The 23,070-nt window shown below is 39.7% G+C and overlaps 2 protein-coding genes across 3 annotated transcripts; one reads left to right on the top strand and one right to left on the bottom strand.

The window, feature by feature from the left end:
- Positions 1-5,161: 5,161 nt before the first annotated feature.
- Positions 5,162-6,344, top strand: LOC119488469 (N-acetyllactosaminide beta-1,3-N-acetylglucosaminyltransferase 3-like). The gene has a single exon (XM_037770175.1). It carries the CDS (start codon positions 5,217-5,219, stop codon positions 6,342-6,344), a length of 1,128 nt encoding a protein of 375 aa, XP_037626103.1. The 5' UTR covers positions 5,162-5,216.
- Positions 6,345-6,572: 228 nt separating this feature from the next.
- On the bottom strand, positions 6,573-22,863 carry jak3 (Janus kinase 3 (a protein tyrosine kinase, leukocyte)). 2 transcript variants are annotated; one of them, XM_037770754.1, is made up of 24 exons: positions 22,742-22,863; positions 20,553-20,759; positions 20,262-20,379; positions 19,874-19,991; positions 19,323-19,468; positions 18,827-19,130; positions 18,284-18,406; positions 18,005-18,162; positions 17,807-17,918; positions 17,136-17,316; positions 16,310-16,434; positions 15,330-15,461; positions 15,145-15,232; positions 14,604-14,728; positions 14,318-14,456; positions 13,906-14,057; positions 13,477-13,627; positions 13,026-13,153; positions 12,370-12,559; positions 11,567-11,691; positions 10,067-10,239; positions 9,846-9,963; positions 9,594-9,707; positions 6,573-9,141 (listed from the first exon to the last, which is right to left on the bottom strand). In XM_037770754.1, exons 2-24 carry the CDS (start codon positions 20,749-20,751, stop codon positions 9,028-9,030), a joined length of 3,333 nt encoding a protein of 1,110 aa, XP_037626682.1. In that variant the 5' UTR covers positions 20,752-20,759; positions 22,742-22,863; the 3' UTR covers positions 6,573-9,027. The 2 variants fall into 2 exon arrangements, with proteins under 2 accessions (XP_037626682.1, XP_037626683.1); XM_037770755.1 differs by having other exon boundaries at positions 18,284-18,403.
- Between the last annotated feature and the right edge of the window lie 207 nt (positions 22,864-23,070).

The raw sequence follows: 23,070 nt of genomic DNA, 5'->3' as shown, positions 1-23,070 counted from the left end.
TCGAACATGGTGTTCGTTATGGACAATCCATGACTAGCACAGAAGTCCAACAACAAACGACCACTCGGGTTTAGATCAGGGAGGCCGTTCCTCCCAATCACGCCACTCCAGGTGTCTCCATCGTTGCCCACGTGCGCGTTGAAGTCTCCCAGGAGAACTATGGAGTCCCCTACTGGAGCCCCATACAGGACTCCATTCAGGGTCTCCAAGAAGGCCGAATACTCCGAACTGCTGTTTGGTGCATACGCACAAACAACAGTCAGAGTTTTCCCCCCCATAACCCGAAGGCGTAGGGAGGCGACCCTCTCGTCCACCGGGGTAAACTCCAACGTAGCGGCACTCAGCCGGGGATTTGTGAGTATCCCCACACCCGCCCGGCGCCTCACACCATGGGCAACTCCAGAGAACAATAGAGTCCAACCCCTATCCAAGAGTACGGTTCCAGAACCGAGGCTGTGCGTAGAGGTAAGCCCTACCAGATCCAACTGATAGCGCTCCACCTCCCGCACAAGCTCCGGCTCCTTCCCCCACAGAGAGGTGACGTTCCACGTCCCCAGAGCCAACCTCTGCCGCCCGGGTCCAGTCCGTCGAGGTCCCTGGCCTTCACTGCCACCCGTGTGGCAGCGCACCCGACCCAAGCGGTTTTTCCCGCAGGTGGTGAGCCCACAGGATGGAGAGGAGGGGGGTGCCACGTTCCTTTTTCGGGGTATCCCCGGCCGGGCTCCGTGGCAAGCCCGGCCACCAGACGCTCGTTGACGGGCCCTCCGTCTGGGCCTGGCTCCAGACGTGGGCCCCGGGCTTCCTCCGGGCCGGGTAACTCCTCCTCTGCCTCGTATCGTCATTGGGTTTTTTGTGAACCATTCTTAGTCCGGCCCCTCACCTAAGACCAATTTGCCATGGGAGACCCTACCAGGAGCACGAGGCTCCAGACAACACAGCCCTCAGGGTCATAGGGACACACAAACCTCTCCACCACGTTAAGGTGATGGTTCCCGGAGAGGCATTGACCACCAAACAGAATACAGAAAGTTAGTGATTTCAGTTTTTTAGTGAACTCAGGCTGATTAATCCTCATATTAGACTATGATGTCTGAAGGTTGGCAAACATGCTGATCAACCATACTTATCTATCATTGACCATGTTTATTGACTTGACTTTTCATCTATAAAGGCGTCAAAATTGAAAATTTGACTGAAAAGAAAATCCTTGGGGATTGAGGAGTGGTGACCTCTGACCCCTACGGTGGGTAACGTCACAGAAGGCCTACTCATAAAATGCACTGACTTCACTGATACCGAATCTCCCTCCAAACTAAATTGTAAAGCTGACGGCCCCTCAATATGATCTGATCAATACAATACAATCAAACTTTATTGTCCACCAGGGTGGAAATTTGTCTTCAGCTCACAAAACACAGAAAACAACAAACATTAAAAACCAGACAGCAGTTAGTAAAAAACAAAGACAGGTTATGTTACGCATTAAAACAGTTCATGTCAGTGTCTGTGGCTCAGATCTGCTCAGTCACTGTGTTGAGTTAAGAATAATGATGGCATTTGGGATGAAAGACTTTTTAAACACATGTTTAGTTGCCAGAGGGGCTCTATAGCGCCTACCGACTGGCTGAAGAGAGGATGGGAGCTATCTGCCAGGATGCTCCTCGCTTTCTTCCTCGTCCTTTCTGTAAAAAGTTGAGTCAAGGGCTTTTGGGGTTTACCAACTATTTTGCCTGCTATTGACACAATCCTAGACAGTTTATTCTTCTATCTACAGTGTAGGTGACCGTACCAGGCAGGAAGGTTAAAGGTTAAAATACTCTCAACAATAGTTTTGTACACTAATTCTAAAATCTGCTGGCTGACACCGAGGCCACTAAGTTTCCTTAGAAGATAAAGGTCACTGTGAGCATCTCTTGAAAATATACTCTGTATTTACAGAGAAGCTCACCTGGGTGTCCAGGACTGTACCGAGGTATTTAAAGTGTTCCACAGTTTCAACATGTTGGCCATCAAGTGAAACTGGCTCTGTGATCAAATGTTGTTTTGTGCAGCACATGATTAATTCTTTCGTCTCGGCCACATTGATTTCTAGCTGGCTAGTGTGACACCGTGTCTGAAGGGCTGTAGTGTGGGCCAGATAGACAGCTTCACCTAGTGGGCCTGTTTCCTGTAAAAGGCCAACTAAGGCCATGTCATCCACATATTTAAACAGTCTAAAATGTTTCTCATTGATCATAAATTCATTAGTAAAAAGAGAGAATAGCACAGGGGAAAGAACACAGCCTTGTGGGCAGCCTGTCTGACATGTTCTCCCTGACACAGACCCTCTGATCCACAGAACTAACCCTGTGTTGATGTTGAGATCAAGGAGCCTTTTCAGGAGAATATGCGTCTTCATTGAGTTAAAAGCTGAGCTAAAATCCGCGTATAAAGCTCTGGCATAACCTTTAGGATGCATCAGGTGTTTTGTGACTGTGTTAAGCAGAGTCAGCACAGCGTCGTCTGGGCCTCTGTTGCTCTTATTTAAGCGAACTGGAGCAGATCTAGCACTGTGCTGGTCAGGTGGCTGGCAAGAACTCGTTCCATGGTTTTACACAATATGGAGGTTATTGCGATAGGCCAAAGATCATTTGGCTTACTTACGTCGGCTTTTTTAGCACAGGCCTAATTATTGTGAATTTCCATGATTTTGATGAAGTGGCCTTCAGTCCAGTACTATTGTCATGACAGACAGAGCTTTATTCTGTCTAGCTGGCATTAATGTCATAATCGCTGGTTGAAAAATCAGCATTATCATGATGTAGAACTACTCGGCTACAGCCTTCCTAGTGGAGTGAAGGGATCAGGTGGAAGTGTCATGTGTGTTGAAAGGAGTAGCCACATAGTGCTTCTCACCTGCCGACATAAAGAAACAGCCCATAGTGAGAGTGTGATTGAGAAAATTGTCAATTATGTGAGAGTTCTGTATAACATCTGTAGAGACCCTCCCTGTTGTATAACATCTGTAGAGACCCTCCCTGTAATTTATCACACACTTTTTGGATAAAAGACATTTGTGTGTTTATGAAAAGAACAAAAAAAAAAAATATCTATGTATGTATTTATTTGTGTATTTATTTAGCCTATTTATCTTCTACTGTTACTTTGATCCTGTGCTTAAATAATGTTACACTTTTATAATATGACCAAACTATCTTCTTGGCTTTTATTTTGACATGTTTGCCTTCACTTCCTGGTCACGTGACTGCCGTTCTCAGCTCTTCGACTCAAAAGAGAAAATGACAGAAAGAAACTTGAAGAAACTAAATCGGATCGTTTTTTTAATTTGTTTTTTTCGTTTTTCGTTTGGAAACAAAAAACAAACAGAGCACCACGTGATTCCGTTTTTCGTTTGTGGTTTAAAACGAAAAAACGAAAAACCCACGTGACTTCCGTTCTTCAATTCAAAACGAATAATGAGAAAAGGAATTCGCAAAAACAAACAAACGGCCCGGTTTGGGTTCGTTTTTCATTTTTTGATTCAGAAACGAAAAACGGGAAAACGGCCGTTTCCTGATTTTTGGTTTAAAACGAAAAAATAAAGAAACGTTTTTTCCTTTCTGAATTCCAAAGGAAAAACGGAATATCCGATGATACCCAGACCTGAGCGCAACACATTTAAGGTTTGTACAATTTTACGTTTTAAAGGAGTTAAAACCAAATTAACGTATTCATTTATGAGGAGATTTTTCAACACTCAAATAAATAGAGAATTTAATTTAAACGTAAAATAGTAATCTTAATGCTGCTGATAAATGTGTAATATGTTTAAGGTTGTGAAGCCTTTGAAGCAGTAAATAAATGCTTCCAGGTCATATTTGTGTCGGTTTTAACGTTTTATAGTTAAAAGTAGTAAATAAAGTCTTTACATAATTAAAGGCTGTGTTCTCAGAAAAAGGTTTTAATTCTTCTCTAAACAAATGAATGATGATAATTTGTTATCCTTGATTTTGATACACGTTCATGTATAGGTAACAATTAATACAATATCATCGTACAATTTAGCACCTGATTGAGAGTGAATTATTACAAATGATTCAAGAAAGTAGAGGGAACTAATCATTAGTCACTGATTCACTGTATCCTCCAAGCTGCTCTGGTAATCAGTATTTACTTTAGGTAATCAGTATCTACTTTAGGTAATCAGTATTTACTTTAGGTAATCAGTATCTACTTTAGGTAATCAGTATCTACTTTAGGTAATCAGTATTTACTGTACAGTCTTTGATTGAGAATTATTCAGGAAACACCTGTTATCTATTCAGGAACTTAAGTTTCTTACGCGTTTCTTAGTAATTATACAGAATTTTGTTGACTCTATTGTTAAGTGTTGGTCTACATAAAAGAACCTTTATTTCTTAAATGTATATCTATGGTAATATTCTGTTAAGTGCATTACTGCCTCCTGTGGACGTTTAAGGTAGTGAGTGTTTTTTCTAAGTTTCACTTTCGATTCTCCATGTGGTTTTCAGTTGAACGAAGAGCAGCCCACAGTATGCATGCAAAAACAGTTATCTCCCTTCATTTGAGCCTTGGAGTATATATGTCCGTAAGTAAAGATGTGAATCATTGTTAGATTGACTGTTTTGATAAAGAAGTAGTCCTGTGGAAGGAAAATGTTATTTGATTGATTGTTATGAATCTACTTTAGTCTACACATGTGTGTATGCTCACTTTTCAGATTGCTAGCTAACCAAGGGAGATTTCAATGGAGGTCTAAGCTAATAACTGTGCAACTTGTAAACTAACCTAAGTTACTTACCTGGTGGAGATGTATGTTAAGTTAAAACACTAACCTGTCATGTTATTACCTGAAAAGAGAGAGGGTTAAAATTCATGGTCATTTAAAAAGAAGTTTAATTCATGTTTATTACATTAAGTTAACAAGCATTTCATAAGCAGAACTATTTACATTGTAATTTCATTTCATATGCTTGTATCTGCTGTGTATGCAGAATATTAATACATGCTTTGTATGTATTTATTTCAGTTTTACAGAAACGACCATCAGTAAAGCCACACCTTTTCAAGACACGGTTTTATTGGAGTTTTTGTTCACTATCTGTCTAGCTTTGCTCTGACACGTAATTGTGAGGACAGAATAGGTAATAATTGCTTTTCTGTTGTGAAACGTTTTGATATAAAAAAAGAGTGTTTTGTTTTGCAGGGTTCGAAGAATGAGAACAAACAGGGTAAAAACAGTCCTAATATTTGGAGTTCTTGGTCTGTTGGTTTTCCATCTCTGGAAATATGTTTTTACTCACCATGCAACCAACCACTTACAAGTGAATGTGAGAAGGGAGGACAGTCAAAAGACTAACTCCTTTGTTTATTCTTGGCCAAAATGTCAACAAAATATGTCTGCTGCCAACATCATAGGGTTCAGCTCTCTTTCTGGAGATATCCAAGACTTTCTCTATTATCAACACTGTCGCCATTTCCCCATGCTACTGGACCTTCCTGACAAATGTGGAGGAGCTGATAATTCTGCAGAAGTCTTCCTTCTGCTGGTCATTAAAAGCTCCCCTGTGAACTACGACCGCCGAGAAGTGCTGCGTAAAACCTGGGCTAAAGAGAGGTTACACAATGGTGTGTGGATCCGAAGGATCTTCCTCTCAGGAACGATGGATACTGGTTTTGAGAAAGAGAGACTGAATAAACTACTTGAACTGGAGCAGCGAGAGTACAATGACATCATCCAATGGGACTTCAATGAAGGATTCTTCAACCTCACCTTGAAGCAGATACTGTTCCTGGAATGGATGGAAAGAAACTGTCCAAACGCTCGCTTCCTGCTAAATGGCGATGATGACGTCTTTGCCAACACAGACATCATGGTTGAGTATCTCCAAGGCCTCAAGGACAACAATGGAAGCAAGCACCTCTTTACCGGCCATCTGATCCAGGACCAAGGGCCTGTTCGATGGACAAAGAGCAAGTACTATGTCCCAGTTCAGGTGCAGGAGTCAGACTCATACCCTCCTTACTGTGGGGGTGGGGGCTTCCTCTTATCTGGTTATACAGCTTTGGTCATATACAATGTGTCACAGTCCATTACCATTCATCCAATTGACGATGTTTACATGGGAATGTGTCTGGCCAAAGCAGGACTTGGCCCTGCTTCCCACATGGGCTTCAAGACTTTTGGACTGCACATCCCCTCAAAGAAAGTAGATCTATATGACCCTTGTTATTATAGAGAACTTTTATTGGTACACAGATTCCTACCAGCTACAATGTATTTTATGTGGCACAAAATAGATGATCCAAATCTGAAATGTGGTATTAATAGACACTCTCTCTAGAGAAAATTATTCTTTGACTTATGTAAAAATTATATGTTAATGATTTGTGTAACTGCTGAAGTGTCAGCTTTGCAGTGAGGTCACTGTACTAGATTAAGTTGTGGTATCATCTGTCGTACAACAATATGATGTCTCAGAATCATTGCTCAGGGCTTTCCAAGGCACACAATCTAACCTACTGTATTTTAATGCTCTTTGAAATAAACACAATTTAATACATACTCATCATTCATTCATTCATATAATCATCTTTATTGTTTGTTGTATTACAATGACAAAATGGATAATAAGATATTAGAACATTGTCTCTTGTCAGTGGTCCTAAACCTATGAAAAGCTTTATGCAAAGTGAAAACTTCTGGTTGTTAAGATTTCAGTAGTTGCAGCGTTCTCATCCCAACTCGTCACATACCACCGCTTTGTTACGCCCCTTGGCGTCACTTTATTTTCGGCATCAAAACCACTATAGTTACCCATGGCGTCGCTTTAGGATTAGGCAACAAAACCACTATAGTTGGGTTTAGGAAAGAAAGACATGGTTGGGCTTAAAACTACTACGTTTGTACAGTGAAAATGACACTGAGCGTTGTGAGCACGGGACCCTAACGAACAGCTGATTGTAACATGACGCACAGGACATGAACAGCGGGCCCCTGGATGAAAGCCTTGTGTTGTTGGACCCGTCCACCTCCTCTCTCACCCGCATAGTGTGTCTCTTTCGCTCTTAAAACTACGTCACCACACTCCTGCCGCTCTTTCTCGGAGCGTTTACTGTTGCCGTGGATGGGTTTACATTATAGTTAATGGAAAGACTGATGCGTTTCATACGTGCACTAAAGGATGGCGTGTGCGGCGGTACCAAACGCCGGATGAGAACGGGCTGCTTAATCAGTTCATGGAGCTTGAAAAAACAAAACAGCAAATTTTACAAGGTGTCAGATATTCACATTAGCCTTGTGTCAGTGCATCCGAGGAAGGTATCGTTTTGTTTTTTTGGGACACTGTGAGCTGAAACAAGTCTGCAGCCATGCTAGCTGCTCATGCTCATGCTCACAATGACAATGCAACGGCAACGCTAACAAGTTGCAGAGATATTTCCCTCAAAACTACAAATATGAACCTTTTGGTGGATAAACAGGAAAAGTCAGGGGATGCCCAAGGTCATCAGGATTCCTCCTTTAGAGAACATAGATATCTGTAACAAATTTCATGGCAATCCATGCAATAATTTATATTGAATTTTCAATTTGGACCAAAGTGGCGGACTGGCCAACCAACAGATCATCCCTAGAGCCACACTACTAGCATGGCTAAAAAGATTATTTTTGTACTTTGTAAACTCCTTGTAGATACATTTTTTATAAACACAAATTATTTTTTCATTCTTTTGTTTCAGCCATGTATTTAAGATGCATCAGTGCTTCAGGGATTACAAAGAACTGGATTCAGTGTTGTCAATAAATATTTACAAACGCTGCCGCCACAGAATTGCTTTTTTTAAAACACTGTGTAAATTAGAGGATGTAAGTAAGACTACAAAATACAACAAATTATTCACTGCAATACTACACTACTACAGTATAAATGCAAAAAGGAAAATATTAAATGCCAATGCAGTTTTCAGTTTCTGTAATACTTTGACCCCTTTAGACACCGATGTAAAAGTCATACATTTTGTCTAATACATTCTTTGCAGTGCCCAATAAAGTGTACCTTGCATTTTATAAAATATACAGTATTGTATTTATACTAATATAATTCTGGCATGAGGAACGAGTTCAAGCTAAATATCATTGTTGAACTGTTGTTGCCCAAAATAATTTCATAATTGATTCTTTAGAAATGTGAGCCTTGAGCAAAATGTTCCGTCAGTGTTTTACTATTATGGTATTTTTGGATTATTATGACTGCTGCATTAAAGTGTATATTGCATTTTACTGCTGTAGATGTCAGAGTTTGTGCTAATTTTAACTCCTTTATTTACTGTTGGGCAGTTTAATCTGCAGCATTGCATCATATTCTATACAATCAGCATATGTTTGTAGCGCCACTGTCCTGTGAGAACCGCTTCTCTCTAAAAAGTCAAATTTTTCTGAGCTCAGAAAAACAGCCGTTTCAGCTTTGTGGCAATGCATTTTCCAGATGATCCAAAAGGGTTTTTTAAATAGTTTAACTTAAGAACTAGGAGAATTTTCTCAACACATAAAGGAACACTTCATCCTTCAGTTTATCACAAACATTCAAAATCAACTTCTTTTTGTTCCCCCTGGACATGAAAAGTTGTAACAAAAAAATAAAAATGTAATCTGTAAATGAACTAATTTGCTGGCAGGCAAATGTAGTGGAGTAAAAAGTACAATATACACTACAGAGATGTAGTGGAGTAGAAGTATTAAGTTGCATAAAATGGAAATACAAAGTAAAGTTCAAGTAGCCTACCTCAAATTTGTACTTGTACTTGAGTAAATGCGTAAATGAGTTTCATTCCACCACTGGTCTTTGTACATTATAGGACTGGGAGAGGGGCATAAAGTGAGCTTTACCTGTGTGTTTAGGGAGTAGCCTATAAGATGGTCGATAACAAGTCAGCATGTAAATGCTTACACAACTGGATATTGTCCACTGCTGAGTGTGATACCTGTGTGAACTGAACTGCGATGTGCAACAATGATCTTTGACAGACTTAAAGGTTCTCTCTCTCATCCTGCATGATAGTTTCAATTTGGTTTCCCAGGTCAGAGAAACTCGGCCGCTCCTCAAAGTCGTATGCCCAGCACTGCTTCATCAAACTGTACACCTGGTGTTACAATGACAAAAATGCAATGATCGACAGAGCAAAGAACTGTTGATACTTGCGTGGTATATTATGACAGTTGCAGTGACTACTTTGGTGAGCTGAAGGTTAAAATAAGATGTTTAAAATATTTATCATGACGAAGAAGATTGTCAGCCTCTTCCAGAATTTACAGCAGACAGTCAAGACAAAAGATAAAATCATTGCAAAAGAAGTGTCTTAATTTTGAGAAACCCTTCCACTGCCATTGCTACTGAAGTAACACAGAGGCCACAATCATCTCATCAATGGTGATTTACAGAGGAATTATCATAACATCACAGCATATTTGTTATGGATATGTGAATGTAGAAAAATGGCAAATCAAATTCCTTTAATTGAATTATGATCAACATAAGAATCCTCTAAAAAGACTACTGCATTTCAACTATTGAACCATTTAGAGTGTAACATACCTTGGGTGGGCAGTTTGGAGGAGCCGGCAACCTCCAGTTATCCTTAAGAATATTTGCCAGACGCATCGAAATGGATGGACCCTGCACATTGTGTCCAATCCCCTGCATACATAGCTAAAACAGTGACATTAAAGAAACATTTAAAATGGGGAAAGCCACAATAGTGTTGCAGTGTGATGAAACAATTAGTGATCATTTAAAAATATTGAAATATTGTCCATGCATGTATGTACCGATAGTAAACCTTCTTACTCTTTTTGGGTTGGAGTTTGTGTCGCAGTAGCAGAAGAGCTCATGAAGAACGACTCCAAAACTCCAGACATCTGACTTGTGGGAAAATCTGGACTCATTGATGGACTCTGGAGCATACCTGTATTTAATGAGAAGTGTATGTAGGGGTTGACGAACTGCAGAAAGTTATACATTTCTGCTTTAACACTTTGGATTAATTTTTCAAACATTAGGAAAGCTACCAGAAAATGGGGCTCTCTCCAGGCTGTGCGACTCTGTAGTACTCCTTGTCAAAAGGAATAACCTTGGTCAACCCAAAATCAGCGATTTTCACCAGCGACTCACTGGCCACAAGGATATTTCTGGCTGCGAGGTCTCTGTGCACATAACGCAGGTTCTGCAGGTATTCCATCCCCTGGGAAAATGAAAAACAACAAAACATAAGAAAATGTAAATAATCTTGTCTCTGTTCCTTTGGTGCAATCAATCTTTGGTACTATCTTACAGGTAGTGAAAATGAAGTTGATTTATGGAAACACAAAATAAGATATAGGCTCAGCTGTGGCCTTGACCCTTGAACTCCTTACTCGTGGTTTGAATGTAATGTTTGTGAAGCATGCAAGGTGGTTCACATTCCTTTCAAGAACGCCGTCATGCAGGGATTGCCGAAGCAATTTTCAGTTCCTTCAGCATTAGGTCTAAATTGGATTTCTCCAAAAATAATCATTTATTGGCTCTTGGCTTCATCAGACCGTGAACTTCAGCATTCACTGGGGCGGTTTGCAGCCGGGTGTGAAGCGGTTGGGATGACAGTCAGTCCCTCCAAGTCTGAGGCCATGATTCTCTGCCAGAAAATGGTGGACTGTGCCCTCCGGGTTGGGAGTGAGTCACTGCCCCAAGTGAGGGAGTTCAAGTATCTCGAGGTCTTGTTCACAAGTGAGTTTAAAATGGAGCGGGAGATGGACAGGCGGTTCGGTGTAGCGTCAGCAGTTATGCGGGCGCTGTACCGGACCGTTGTGGTGAAGAGGGAGCTGATCCAGAAGGCAAAGCTCTCGATTTACCAGTCTGTCTACGTTCCAACCCTCACCTATGGTCAAAGTGGCCAAAATGAGCTTCCTTCATAGGGTGGCTGGGCTCAGCTTTAGAGATAGGGTGAGGAGCTCAGACATCCGGAGGGAGCTCGGAGTAGAGCCGCTGCTCCTTCCCATCGAAAGGGGCCAGCTGAGGTGGTTTTCCGGGCACGTCCAACTGGTAAAAGGCCCCGGGATAGACCCAGAACACGCTGGAGAGATCATATATCTCGTCTGGCCTGTGAACGCCTCAGGGTCCGCTAGGAAGAGCTGGAAAACGTTGCTGGGGAGAGGGACGTCTGAAATTCCCTGCTAAGCCTGCTAAGCCTGCTAAGCGGAAGCAAATGGATGGATGGAACTTATTATTACTTCTATCACAATTTTCCAGGAGGAATGACCTTTACATTTTTCTGGAGGGTTCTTATAGGACTATAAGGACTCGTGAATTCAGATCATTTTGATAAATGAGTCATCCACATTTTCGGGCAACAGTAATATTAGAGTGAATACATGTTTAGGAAATGACTCAAAGTTACAGTACTTGAATGATCAATCTAAAAGTTTCAACATTTTTTCAACCAATAATTAAATCAGTCCATTCAAACAAAAGCTTAATTTAACATTTTGTGATGACGCCCATTTGCAGGAGTTAAGCTCATATGTGACTCTTACCATACAGATCTGAGAAGCAAAAAGCAGCATCCGCCTGGTGTTGACGTTGTGTCGGTTACTCTCCAAGTAGCCAATAAGACTGCCGTGGGGCAGGTACTCCATCACCAAACTCATAGTGAGGCGACCTGTGAACAGGCAAACATTAAACATTAAAATCATTCAGCAGAGGAAAACTTTACAAACCCAGAAAACAGATATTTCCAATCATATCGCATTCCTTGGATCAGCCAGTCACTCTGGACAACAGTGTCACTGATTTAAATCTAGGATCACACAGAGAACGCATATATTCTAAAGGTATAAAGAAAGAAGACTAACTGTTTTAGTTATTATGATATTTTGTTGTTTCATGTTTTAAGTTACAAGACTGAACTTGAGTTCTGAGATGGTTCTATGTATGTAATAACCCCAAAATGCACATGACATGAAACTGATAAAGTTATCAAACGGCACCGAGTTCATCTTAAAAGATGAGTAGATTTATTTAAATGAATTATGAGATTACACACAATGCATATATTTGTAGCGTGGGGGCTTATGGCTAAAATATTTTTAATTAAACACCCAATTGGTAAACAAAACTGTATGAAGAAGATACAGTTGTGGCTAATGAGTACTTATATTAAAAAATCAGAGCTCATACATCTTTTAACAGTGATCAAAAACAGACTCTTTCCAAGCAGAAGACATTAAAATAAAAAAAGCAACTTTTAAATCTAAGCAGTTTAACAATTTTGTTCTTTTACTGAAGCTGATTATTTTAGTATGTTGTGTGCTATGTTTGCAGTGAGTGTTTTTATTACCCGCGCTGTAGCAGACTCCTCTGTATTTGACGATGTAGTCAGAGTGAAAAACGCTGAGGGTGTGGACCTCCTTCTTGAAGTCTTCCATGGTCAACTGCTTGTTGGTCTGCAGCTTCTTCACAGCCACTAGCTCACCGGTGTTATCGCCCAACGGGTCATAACGGCAAAGTTCAACGCTGCCAAAGTTTCCCTGCAAAAGTTTTGATCCAATCAGTTCTCGGTCACATCCAAAAATATTTAAATAATCTTCACCATATACCGGCCACTGCTGGGCACATGATAGATACGATTCTGTGAGGCATTAAGGTAAAAGGTGCAAAGAGACAGCTTATAATAAAATACTTTTTTTTTTACATTATATGAACAGATAGTGGCTTTAGTTAAACCTGTCCTCCACAATATCTGCTCTGTCCTGTTTATTCTGTTGGTCTATCAAACACAATGTCTTGAACACCACTAATGAATTATTAATACAAATTCTGTATTACATCATGGGCATACATATACAGACAATGACCTAGCACAGTATCTTGGACCATACTTATCAGATCTTCTCAAAACATAAAATCATGATTATTAAAGTGCACTGATTGGCCCAAAGGGGTCTACATTATAAATATTGTGGTCTTCTGGTTGTTATGGTGCTGCAGACTTACTTTCCCCAGAGGGGAGATGTAGCGTAGGTGTCTCTCCTCAAACAATGGCTGGTCATGTTTAGCAGGGCTGAGGGCTCTCCACATAGGGCTCTGTGTGACGGGCTCGGTGGCGTGAAGTATCACGTAGTCTGCCATGAAACAAGTCATTTTTTGGGGTTTTCTGATGTAATTGAATTGCATGATTCCAAAAACACTACTCATTTTGAGGGAGTTATTTAGGACAAAACATAAGGACAAAGAAGCATTTAAGATTAATTAATTAATTAATTTGTGCAAATGATGGGCTGGGATCTGATTTATTTTCAAAGGGTCAAAGGAAACTGATCACCCATTTATCTGGGTCAATTTATAAATTCAGTTTATTTATTGAACTGAAAGTGAACTTGACATTTTTCATTTTCATCATACTGGCCGTGTTAATTATCAGCTGAGTAGTGATATGCATGATTACCTGAAGTGATCAGACTGTTGAGTTGACGGATGATACTGCGACAGGAGGGTCTGAAGGCTGCCTGGTAGTCCATACACTGACTGACCAGATCAGCTAGCTCTGTCCACTGGGAGGGAGGTAGCTGCTGGAAGCTCTCATAAAACTCCCGCTTCTACAGAAAACACATCAGTAGCTCACATCATTCACTGCAATTAACTGTCTGTCTACTGTCTGTTTGCCGAAAAGCCTAGATAGTAAACTGCATGTTTGCAATTGAGATATTTTCTACAGGTTTAAACCCATAAGCACTCAACACCTTCAATACATTTTCCTTTTTCCGAAATAGTCCTAGTCACTTGGACTCACAGGCAGCTTGTTTAAATGGACAATACATTGACAACCTGTTACCCTGCCAGTTTATTTGACTTATCAGGAAAGAAGTGGGAGTACCAGGTCCAAGTCCCAGCCTTGCAGCGGAGTGTTCCCACTGTTGAAGATTTCCCACACAGTGGCACCAAAGCTCCACTTATCACACTCCAGCGTCAGGTTGTCCGGGTTGTCCACCACCTCAGGTGCCACCCAGGGGATCCTGTCCAGGATCACTAAACAAATGCACACAGAAATGCATATTAACACACACATGAATAGGAAATAGGTATGCTTTTTTAAATGTTGTACTTGCAAATGTAATTTTGTTTATGTTGTAAATTTCTTATTTGAGTGTTACTGAATTAATCTATAAGTACAACATCATTCATCAGGTATTTCTTCCTCTCCTCTTATATACAGTATATGTACTAGAACTGGACCTGATGGTGTCAGACATGGTTACAGTGGGATTGAAAAACCCTCCTCCATTTACCATCCTTGCCCAGCATGGCCACACTGATACCCGGGTCGCTCAGCTTGATGAAAGGAGAGCTGCCCTGCGATGGGTCACCTTCTCTGGCCAGCAGCAGATTTTTGGCGCAGATATTTCCATGAACAATGTTCTTTTCTTCCTGCAAGACAGTTACATGTTAATGTTGACTCATTATATCGGGCTGCATGGGTCAACTTTGACAAAGTTTAACCAGCCTGCTGTAGATTGTTTATTTTTGTCATTACTTTTGTAAGATCTATCAGTAACATCAGAAGGTTTATCTTACCAGAAAATTGAGGACAGACGCGAGCTGTTTGGCTACGTCAAGTTTCCAGCTCACTGACACAGATCTCCCTCTTTTCAAGTAAAGGTCGAGGGCCCCATACTCAACAAACTCCTGCACCATGATGTCTGTAAGGCACAGCATTGTTTGTTTCTACAGCTGTACTTCAAACCAAACACCGGGTCAGAAATGCTTACCCACAGACAAGGGACTGAGTCAGGGGTCAGGATTTCATGTGAAGTTAATTATTTTTGCTCAGTATGAAGACAATTATTGAATATTTTCATTTATTCTTTGTTTTTTTGTTGTTTGCAGAATAGAGGAACAGAGCCTGCAAATGCTTTGTAACTGAGACAAAGTGACACCAAATACAATGTGATTTCAATCTCCCCTTGTACTTATATCTGTATATTATTCACAGAACATTAACACATCTTGAAAACATAAAGCACATTAGCTTCATGAAGCTGACAGGAAAACAATCATCAAACTGTAGCAAATGAAGAAATTGTCTGGAAGAACCTGCAGTTTGGGTTGAACTTACTTTTGACTCCATGAATACTAACACCATATACATGGAGGAGGTGTTTGTGTGAAATCTGACTCATCAAGCTGGCAGCTTCAAAGAATGACTAAGAGAAGGAAAAAACAGCATGAATGTGTTATATCTACGAATAATCCACAAAAATACTTAATGTTTCAGTGTATATTAAATCTGAAGAAACCTACCTCCCAGCAGCTTTTATGACCGCCGTCGAGCTCTTTCAGGAAAACATCTGTCACGTGTTTCTTCCCATCGTGAATGTCTGTTTTGTAGCCTTTGAAAATTCGAGTGAAGGATCCCTGTCCGAGGCTTTCATCCTAACAGAAAAAAACACATGCTAAATGATAACATGAAGTACCTTTCATATTATATATAGTAGCAGAAATAGCAACATTTGTCGCATAATAGTAGTTGTAATGGTGGTAGGATTAGTTGGAGCAACAGTGAGAATAGTGTAGTAGAATATCTGGAAAGAGAGTTGTAAAAATTATGTTGACTAGTATTGATATTCATATAAGTGGTACTATACTATATACTATACTATATGGTACTTTCGTTATAACTCACCCAGGCTCTGCCCTCTACTGGACTCTATGGGTGAAGCCCGATGAATGCACACCCTACCGTGACAGTTAGTTGCCACAGCCCATCTACTTCTTTATAACCTAGACCACCACAATGGAGAAGTTGGGGCCCCAGCCAACCCAGGTTGTACACAGCGGCCGGTGGCAACATAGCTGTAATTTGTGTAAAAAGTGCTGAGTGACTGATGAAATCGATCCGAAGAGCCCTTCCGTAGTAACAGGTGCTCCCGGGAGATCACCCCGGTCCATAATAAAATGATATAATTGCAATTATTTTTGACTAATTTTGCATTGCGATATGATTTGTGATATCAGAGGGAATGATAATTTTTTACATAATCATTCTCATTTTCATTGAAAAACATATTAAAATGTTTATGTTGGGATTTTTTGCAGGGGATCTATACAAAACAAACATGTTTTCTTAAGTCTGTAGAATATGATCTGTACGCCAGGATATCTCCGCACGACAAATAATTTTAATTTAAAATGGTATTTTTATACCCATTTCCCCTTTAACAAGTATTGCACCTCCTGCGATTTGAAAATTGCAGCCCTAAGTATTACCTCTACACACTTACCCATTTCAAGTCTTCATATTTGATCATGTGGAACTGGATATGACTGAATTTGTTCCTTTCAGGTGTTGGAGACCCTTGAGCTTCTAGAGAGCTGCTGCTGCGTATGATGATCAGATTTGTGAGCTCTGTATGAATAGCAGAGAATATGTTAAAGTTGCAAATACTAAGGCACATAACTCAGTTAAAGCAAGGAAATTGAAGTGTTAACTTGATACGTAATTATTATAGAGTGATAGTGAGTTAAATAGTTATAAGCCAATTGCAACAGTATGCTGGTGTCTTTCGAAATAACATACAGTAGCTAGCATTGGGTCTCACAAAACATGCATACAACATACAGCATGTGGCTATGACCATGTCTACATGCTCAAAAATATCTGTCTGTGTTCAATTAGAGCCGGTATGCGACACAACGTGTTGTGGTGATATAGTTTAAAGAGCGAAAGACACACACGGGGCAGGCGGGAGGGGAGTTTTATGGGTCCAACAACACAAGGCTTTCATCCAGGAGACCGTTGTTCATGTCCCTTGTTTACAACAAGGGACACGAACGGGTCACATGTCCGGGTCACATGTCGATGTGTCCTTGAGCAAGACTCTTAACCCCAAATTGCTCTCGAAGGCTTAGCCATCAGTGTGTGAATGAGTATTTAGATTAGATCCTGATGTGCAAAGTTGGCACCTTAGCAGTCTCTGCCATCAGTGTATGAATGTGTGTATGAATGGGTGAATGCTGACATGTAGTGTAAAGCGCTTTGAGTGGTCGGAAGACTAGAAAAACGTTATATAAAAATGCAAGTCCATATCCGTAGCTTTGGAAACACACCTTTGGGTCGGGGTGGACAGCAGCGGGTCAACTTGACAGGTACTTCAGCCAGTAGCAGCTTGTTGTGTTGGTAATAGCTGGTGAGCTCTCTCAAGCTGGGAAATGATTTGTGGACACCAGGAAGACTGTATTGCTCATTCTTGATAATGAGACAGTCTTTATAGTCAAGTCCAAGTGGAGTCTGCAGAAATATAAATGTTACTTCAAATCTTCACAACACTGAAGAGGTTGTTATAATGACATTCTTGAGTAGACTTCAGAAAAAACGCAAAAATTGTGAGTGCAAAATGTTGAGTGACATGGGTGAGAATTACTTTTGTACACATTTTAGTATGTAGAAACTTCTCTCAAGTTTATTTCTGTTCAGAAACAATGTTCAGGAAAAACAAGTGCATCATCTGCATATTGATAAACCTTTATGAAACAGACAGAGACCTGTGATTTTCAGAGACGGTACTTGCAATCTCAAGCTTTTTAAATTAATGTTATTGTGCTAAACTTGCCACATACTGAATAATTAAAGGGTATCAGAACATCTTTGTTGGTCATCAGGTTCATGAAGTACATAAAGACATGCACAGACATAACTAGTAAATTACTCCTTAGAGAAAATTCAAAATCAGTCTTTTTCTATGTTTATTAGTTTGCTTCAATAGGAACCTTTACTTTACCTGAACACAAACAGTGAGGAAGAAGTTGTCATAGATTTTGGGACTCCGTCGGAGAAGGAATGTCCCACCTTTAAATCCTGACTTTTTCAACTTGTTGACTGCAAACTCTGATCTGATAAAACAAGATATAAAGGAAATAACTAAAACAGGTGCGTGTGAATGGTGGTATTGGATTCAGTATTTATCAAAATGACTCACGTGATTGGGCCGTGACAGTGGTTTTTGATCCCCTCCAGAATACTTGGAGGAGCAATGTCTTGACAGAAGTAGTGGCTAGAGTCTGTGGTCAGTCTGAAGTAGCCATCAACAAGAGACACAAATGAAAGTGCTTCCTTGAGACTCTGGAAGTTGGCTTCCTGTTGTGCAAATCAAGAATAACTAGACGTCATCTTTTGCATCAAATCAAAACAGTAAAATCTTTGGAAAAATATTAGAATGATGATTGGGGAAATGTTGAATGTAAAATGTGTCTTTTACCAAGCATATGTCATCTTTACGAGTTATTGTCACCATCCTGCTGTCTTGGGGAACCTGCTCATGGCATACCCTGTTTATACTGATGTCGATGATTTCTTTAAAATCACAGAAGGTTTGCCACTCCAAAAAACAAAAAAAGAAAGAAGAATAAGTAGAAAAAAGGAAGCTGATTATTCCACAACATCTCTTTACTCAGGGTAGGGAATATGGCCACCGGAGCATGTTGGGTTACATTTTGCATATGGACACTAAATCATAAAACAGTGCAATGCAGTTTACAAGGAAAACAAGAAAGTAAAAACCTTGGGTTTGCCAGTTAAAAGCAGATTTCCCCTGGATGGCTAACAGTGCAATAGGTGCCAGGAGAAAACAATATAATAGACAGTATTTTCCATAAAATGAGATAACAAAGCAAAGCAAAATAAAGCAATGCCAGATAGATTCATATTGTAACGGGGTACCATGCAGGTCATCGGTGGGATGAAAGATTAACTAACCACTATGCCTCATTCCCACCCATTCTTAAATTGAATTTCTTCTTACCAGGGCATCATCAGGATTACAACTTCCACCGGTTTCAATTCCACCTTCCCCGGTGACCCGCACATGAGAGAAAGTTGACTTTGAAGGGGAGGAAGAAGGATTCACTTGGAACGTTTCGCTCCCTAGAGAGGGCTCGATGCCAGCCAGTTCAATCAGGTACTTCAGCTTCAAGCAACACTCATCAACCGAGCAGCTGCCAAGCTTCTTTAAGAAACGCTTGAGGGTGTTTCGGATTCGATAACGATCCAGGCGGTTTCGTCTCTGGATGTCATGGCGATGTGACTTAGGAAGGCATGATTTGTAGCTGAAAGATGAAGGGTATAATGATGTCGTAATGACTGCAAGCTACAACAAATATAACAAATCATTTGAAAAGAAATCTAAGAAGGTAATTTCTGAAAGAGAAAAATGTAATTCTATAAAGTTCTTGGTTGTTTAAACTTTAACTGGTGAAGCACAGTTTAAGCAAAAAGAAACATTATCCAAATGTAAATACCTGACACTTTTGCAGAGCTCTCTTACACTCTGATGGCGCTCTTTAGCCATTCTCCACAAGTCCAGCACTGCAAGGCCGAGGCATTCCTCTTGGGTACTCAAAGGTGGACACACTCCTGCCTCACTAGCAATAAAGTCACTTCGCAACTATGTACCAAAAGAAATCAGTGATGACGTAGACTTTAATATATGGTCAATGCATACAACTACTTCTGGCATTTAACTGTTTGACACTTACATATTACAAACAAGTGACACTTTTGATGCACTTGGAAGCAAATATCATTTTGAGATATTGGAATGAATACGATTTTGTACTTTCTCCCTTTAAGTGATCATTCTTTGTTTTGTATAGCAGTTCAGGATTGTCTTGCACATTAAGCCAGTGTCCCAAATTTAGTGTGATAACGATTTATCAAGCCATCTTATAGATCAATGTCAATTGAATCTATACCGAATATGCATTGTACTGAATTGAAATAAAATATACCATGAAATTATGTATCTCAGTGAGTCAATAAATAACATGTTTTGAAATGTTTTATACTTTACCTGAGTAAAGAGATAATCAATGACACTGTAGTCAAGCACTGGACTGACACTGTCTCTGGTCAGACTGTAGCGGTACGATGTTCTTGGTCCCTGTCCAAACCAGTTTCCAAAGAAAAACCTGCATACCAAAAATAACTCCATTATTCAGCATAGCATGACATTATTATAAACCACTAAGTTAACTTCATAAAATATGCATATTGACTTTTTGACATACATTGTGTATGCAGGTTTGAACGAGATACTACAAAATTCTTTATTTACGGTCTTCCAAAAAAAAAAAAAAATCAGGGGTACATCTCATTCCACAATCTTAACATAGTATAATGTACACTAGTTTCTGAAGTAAATGAGCAAATGTATGATGCTTCAGTTATTTTTCCCCTACCTGACTCTGAAGTGGACTTGTAAGTTTTCTTCTGTGTTGAACATGTGCGATGGAGGATACCAAAACGAAAGATCGGCAGATGCCAAGCCAAAAAGACTTTGGTACACGGGTAAGATTCCTGGAGAAAGAGATCACAAATATCATCATGGACCAGGCAATGATATAATGACTTCCCATTCAATTAGACTTTTGCACACTTGTAAGAATAAATACAAGAGCAACTTTAAATATTTGAGCATAATGTGGTAAGAAGCCTTCAGTCAGATCCATGTTTTGCCAGTGAAATCTTACCACATTTTTTGCCTGCTTCAATGCAGACATTTTCAGCAGAGATTTGGCCAGATGAAATGTGAATTGTTGTGGCATCCTTTGTGGCTGGGAAGAAGTAGAGGTGTACTTGTAAACTGGGACCAGTGCTAGAACTGGACCTCTGGCTGCCTCCCCGGTCTCTGATCACCAGAGGGGCCAAGTCCTCCTCACTGAGATTCATGGGTACTTCTGAGGACCAAATCAACAGACTTTCATTATTCACTTTCATCACTATTCATTTTCAAACAGCTGATACTTAGATTGGTGTGATATAATTTGAGTGGTTTCGATATTCATAAATATATTCAAAGGTTCATGAAAATACGTAAATATTTGTAGTAGTTTGTTAAAGTTGCATCATCTCTGCCCACAGGAAGTGATAATGCTATAAAACTGAAATCAAAACAAGAGGAAAATGCAACAGCAGCAAGTGCTTCTTTAATAAACATGCTGTGTGTTTGCAACTTTTCACTTTTTTCCAGAGTTAAAGAGTTCCGATCTACAGGCGGTCACCGCAGTGAACATTAGCTAACTATCAGATGTTCTCGTCCGTCTCAACTTCTTCATTCATTCATTTTCATTATTTTTCATTCAAAAACTGAACTAACGTTATCAACAGAATGTGAAGAGGTTACAGTGTTGACGTAATGTCAAAGATGTCTAGGTATTGTGTTGCAGATATATCTACTAAGTGAGCATGCTAAATAGCTGAAAGTTTGTTTATTGGATAAAATCCAAAGTGGCAAAAACAAGAAAACAATTCGCATCCTCGCCTCGTCCTCCCGCCGTCGGGAGGCTGCTTCGCCAGGCGTAGAGCGAGCGGCAGCTCCGGGAGACGTAGTTCCCCCCGGTTAGTAGTTAGATCAAATTAAGCCAGTGCAATCCCCAGCACCAGGGGTCTGATCCCGGGAAACTGCCCCGGTTCCCCGCCGGAAGTTTTGTAAGATAGCAGTGTTATTTTGACCGGCTCTCAAAGTTTCAGCAGTTTGGTTGAATTTTGCAAATTATTGCCCTTTTGTTAGTTAGTAGTTGGCTGTTTTTTTATATATAACTGATGATTGTAAATTTAGATAGTGTGGACCCAGAAGTGGAGATGAAATGCTGACCTCTATTTGTTTGGAGCACGTGACTACACGTTATGCATTGCACCTTTAATTAAAGTACCAATAAACATTGAATATTTTTTAATCTGACGATTTTACAAAATCTGAAAAATAACTAGTAACTATAGCTGTGGTGGAGTAAGAATACAAAAAATATTTTCCTTTTGAAAGGTGGACTAGATAGAGTAGCATAAAAATGGAAGTACAGGCACCTTAATATTGTACTTAAGTGCAGTAAATGTACTTTTACTACCAAATGTTCACATTAATTTGAACTTCTTTCAGTAGCATTCTGCAACATCATTTAGCTCTGGCAGGTTTGCTGAACTGATATGAATTCATACATTTATCTGTGGTATGACTTGCTAACAGACACGTCACCAGTTATTGAGAAAAGGACAAGTGATTCAGAGTCACGTCCCCCACCATATCTTTATGAGCAAGCCTACAAAAACCTAATCACAAAAGACTGTTACTGTAGTGTCATGTATCATAATGTTTACAGTGTATAAGTGTCATGTTGTTTAAGTATAGAACTTTGTACATTTGTATACTAAAGTTTGTGTTATCACACGTGGAGAGTTGCCACTATGACTTTAAAATAGTTTTGAATGTCGAATGTAGATTTGTGGGGATTTCCATTATTATGTCAGACGATACTGTGATCTGCTGTAGCTGAATCAGGAACACAGTATACTCTGTAATAATACATAATAGTGTTTCACATTTCCATAATTGGCTTTCAAATACTTTACTTTGTTTACTTTGATAACAATTCAGATCTGATTATTTTCACTTGGCAAATCATCAACACAAACAAAGTATGAATATAATAAAGTATGAATTATCACTGTAACCTATTACAATACACGGTGAACACTTTAGCAAAGTAGCTACAGATGGAGCTAAAACATAGAAGCACGTTCTCCATAGTGTTTTGTCTTGTCGTTATATAAAATGAAACTGTCATTTCTTCACACGACAAACCAGCTTCACACGGCTTTAAACTTACAGATTTTAAGAGCTAAAGATCAATATTACATTATTGTAGATATTTGTTACTGTTACCTTTTACATTTATACAGCAGAAATCCTAATCGCGATCATTTCTTCCTGTAATCCAGGACTTTCTTCTTTCACTTCTACGTTGATGCTGTATGTTTGTGTGTGCGTCTGTTTCTGACAGGAAGTTCAATAAGACTTCACTTCCTGATTTACACAAACAGATGCAACACTATCAACAGTTTCTTGTCATCTCTGCCAAACCGTTTTCATCAGTCTCCCATAGTGGAGTTTTAAACGCAAATCTTGTTTTACATTCATTTAGATTAACAGGTTGAGAGACAGAAACAACAAATATAAGTTTTTTTTATGAAGCCAAACATGAATCCAATTAG

This window comes from Sebastes umbrosus, chromosome 5, assembly GCF_015220745.1.
Source record: "Sebastes umbrosus isolate fSebUmb1 chromosome 5, fSebUmb1.pri, whole genome shotgun sequence".
Classification (NCBI taxonomy): domain Eukaryota; kingdom Metazoa; phylum Chordata; class Actinopteri; order Perciformes; family Sebastidae; genus Sebastes; species Sebastes umbrosus.
This window is presented reverse-complemented; position numbering and strand designations above follow the sequence as displayed.